This window comes from Anneissia japonica, unplaced genomic scaffold (assembly GCF_011630105.1).
Source record: "Anneissia japonica isolate Jap-2015-1 unplaced genomic scaffold, ASM1163010v1 scaffold287713_len945575_cov184, whole genome shotgun sequence".
In the NCBI taxonomy this organism is placed as follows: Eukaryota; Metazoa; Echinodermata; class Crinoidea; order Comatulida; family Comatulidae; genus Anneissia; species Anneissia japonica.
Genome location: NW_022725774.1, coordinates 836,302 through 840,023, shown reverse-complemented (window position 1 = coordinate 840,023; position 3,722 = coordinate 836,302). Strand labels below are relative to the sequence as shown.

At 35.0% G+C, this 3,722-nt stretch overlaps 1 protein-coding gene across 1 annotated transcript in view; it reads left to right on the top strand.

The window, feature by feature from the left end:
* LOC117112893 (adhesion G-protein coupled receptor G7-like) overlaps positions 1–3,721 on the top strand; it is a gene marked incomplete at its 3' end in the record, with an annotated part of 49,096 nt that extends 45,375 nt beyond the window's left edge. The window contains exons 15-17 of the mRNA XM_033256106.1: positions 803–1,065; positions 1,569–1,638; positions 3,310–3,721. Coding sequence (XP_033111997.1) covers positions 803–1,065; positions 1,569–1,638; positions 3,310–3,721 — 745 coding nt within the window. The remainder of the gene's footprint in view (positions 1–802; positions 1,066–1,568; positions 1,639–3,309) is intronic.
* Between the last annotated feature and the right edge of the window lies 1 nt (position 3,722).

Here is a 3,722-nt window from a genome sequence, read left to right as displayed (position 1 = left end):
ATTAACAACTCCTTGGTTTTTGATTATGTGAAATAACAAACTTTAGGGAATAGTTTACAGTTGGATAAACTCTTGACACCAACAGTTAAATTCTGAATAAGCAATAAAATAGATGAGTTTTTGTGCTGTCCAGTGCATGTCACTTTGAGATTTTGATAAAAAAAAAAAAAAAAAAAAAAAAAAAAAAAAAAAAAGAAAGAAAAAAAAAACGGGGAAAAAATGAATAAAAATTATACACGGTAATCGAAAAAAAATTAGAAATACTATAGTGTACCTGATTCATTGAATTGTGTATAAATTACCAAACATTTTACAAGGTTGATAAAACGTTAAAAGAAATTTATCAAAATTGATGTATAAGCAAAACTATTGAAATAGTCAGCCGTAGTGGACTGACGCATGTTTCGTTTCGGGGTGTGTGTGCACCAGGAATATTGTTAGTAGGCCAAATTGCATTTTTAAGAATTTTGTTTCCATATTCAATCATATATTCTTCATAAAGTAATTTGTAACTCCTTCCTAATAATTAATTTCAAATTAAGTGAGTAATGAAAAAGATGAATTTGTGCCTATGATATTGACAGATATTACCTTTAGGCCTATTAAGAAAATGTATAACGGAAAATATAATGAAATGTGTATAACAATTGATAGATGAAGTGTGTATTCGAAATTGCTCTTCTATATTCATTTTTAAATATTTGAACATAGACAAATGTCTTTCATTGGAAAAAAGGTGAAATCCCCACAAAAGAGTAAAAAAAAAATCTTCATGCACTTTTATTTTTATGCTTTCTCCTAGAAAATTGAGAAAAAGTGAGCCAAAAAAAATCCTATGCAATCTGTGTGGATCTTTGCTTGGTCTATATATTGTATTTATCGTTGGAATTGACCGAACGAACAACGATGATCAATGCACTGCTGTGGGAGCTTTGTTACACTATTTCCTGTTGTCTTCCATTTTCTGGATGAGTGTCCAAGCCCTCTTCATGTATTATCTGTTTGTAAAAATATACAATGCTCATATTCCAAGATTTCTCATCAAAGCTAGTCTATTTGGATGGGGTGAGTTGAATTAGCTAGCTGCATTGGAACAACAGGCTTTACTGTGCCTAACCATGAAGGAATAAAAATCTTAGTCTTCTATGGCCTAACTTACGGATGATGTAAATATACGTCCTAAATTTGTTAAATTTATTCAATGATCTGTAAAGGTCCTGATGATGACATAATTAATGTTGAGAAAAAAATAGGTCCTGATGATGACATAATTATAGTTGAGAAAAAAAAGTTGCTTATATGCAAAAACATACACAAAATTTATTACTAAGATATAAGATATGGTAGAATATAATATGATGTCTGATATATTAGCAAAAACAAAAAAATTATGATGTCATGTTGTAAGAATAATAGTAATACATTTACATTTATAATGTGATATCACGCAAATTAATATCAACATTACAAAAATTGTTTATCTAATTTAGTTTAATGTATACTTTTGAGCACCTGAAAGTTAACAGCAAATATGTATATTATTCTTAAAAATTTATTTTCAAATTTAGGTGCACCTGCAGTTATTGTCTTGGCTACAATTTTTGTACATGTTGATGATTATGTGGATAATCAGAAATAGTAAGTTATATGTATTGATAAATATTGTATATCTGCATGGCTATTATTCTCTATTACTAATTAGAATTTTACTACTTAACAGTGGCGTAACACCTGGTCCCAGCAGGCCCATATGCAGGATTTTTTGTGGGTGGGTGTGAATTTGTGGACCAAAATGGCTGGGAGTGCTGTGGTTGAGTGGATGGAGCCTCCTCGCGCTCAGACATTTTTAATAATTTGAGGTCTTAATTGATTCTGAAGATGCAATATCAACAGTATTCAACGATTTTTCAGTGACTGATAAATTAATACAAATTGCAAATATTAACGAATAATCACAAGTGCTTTACCACGTGGATGAGATTAGTAGACGTCAAAAATATATAAAATCGAGAACGCATAAAGTGGATCCTTTTTGGGAACAGAGTAGGGAAATCAATTAATCCCTTTGTTGTTGTTTTGATCCGAACAAAGCGAGCGCTGCAGGTATGTGTGTAATACGATTCTGTTCCCTGGGATAATACTGTCCGCTGGTATTTTCGGTTGAATTTCCCTGTGAGATCACCTACCAAGCGATCACCTGCCTTAACGCCCACTCTATTATTATACTCTGGTTTGTTCTCCCTATCTAATCAGTGCATTTGATACCTCTCATTAGCCACCACCTCCCGTAACGACCACGACTTTTGGATTTTTCTTTGATTTACCTCCGTAAGCAAACACCTTAAAAGTTTGTAATATCTTTTTAACAACAAATACAATCAGATTATCTAACAAGTCAAACCAGAAATTAGAGACGCATTAAACTAATAGGCTTAAGCAACACTATTAAAGAAAATAATATCAAAATGATAAGGTAAATAGGCCTACACTTTCTCATGTCCGCAGTAGCTAATTTAAGAAGCCCAGCTGGACCCCCCACTCCCTTTAAGTTTCTCAGAATAAAAAAAAAATGAGGGAAAAAAATAATATGATATTCAACTTTTATGCTCATAATCATAATGTTCTTACCTCAGCCCAGACCATGGTGGGCCTGAGGTGATATTGACCCTCCATTGTTTTAAAACCTCCCTGGGCCCCTTCTGTTTGAAATTCTTGGATCCGATACTGGTCCGTGAAAGTGCTTGGAGAGGTTATAGAACATGTCGCTTTAAAGACTTACTTAAAAAAGGCTTTCATCAGAGGGTCATAATTATAAAATCATTACCCTTTGTCGGTGGAACCAGGAAAGAATGTAATGTTGCACCAAATATATTTTCTATTATATATATTTTATATTTTATATTTTCATTCAGGCTGATTTTTTGTTAGAGGTTTTATAGAATTTAAAGTAGTGAGACCTCAATTCTATTTTTTATCATGTAAAATAACGTAAATCACCCGGGGCCTTTGGCCTCTGGACCCCGGGGGGAGCCCTTTGTCTCTTGGTCTCTCCAGCTTAGTTACTCGCTGCGCTCTCAAGGCTTGACCTACCCCGACCCCCTTCTCCAATTTTACCGTGGCTGCGCCCCTGGGTACAATTCAGACGTGCAGTGCAAGATCACCAAAAATATCCTGTACAGTTAAAAGTCTTTGGGTAGTGCCCTCAATTTGCAATCATACACCCTCCATAGCCCCTGCCCTCACATGATAATTCTACTCCTAAATATGCCACTTGGGACAGATGTCATTTTTTTATATTTCGTTTTCCAGTTGTTTTCTGACGTTGGGACGAATGTATGTGAGTGTTGCTATCCCAGTTGTTATTGCTTTGTTGTTCAACGTGACAATGTTTGCTTTTGTGATGCACAGTTTGTGCCAACGCGGAAAATTTACCAACCGACAGCGCAAGAAAAATGAGGGCATCAGGATGCTGCAGAATGGCATCAGTATCACTCTGGTGATGGGCTTGACTTGGGTGTTTGGATTCTTTGCCATCGGAGATGCAACCCAAGTCATCAACATTTTATTCTGTGTCTTTAACACCCTTCAAGGCTTCCTCATCTTCATGATGTACTGCGTGAGAAATAAAGACGTCCGCAACTACTGGAAACGTATTTTCATTACCGTAACTGGTGCTGAAACCGATGAACCGCCGCTGCCATCTTCACCACATCGTTTAGAAC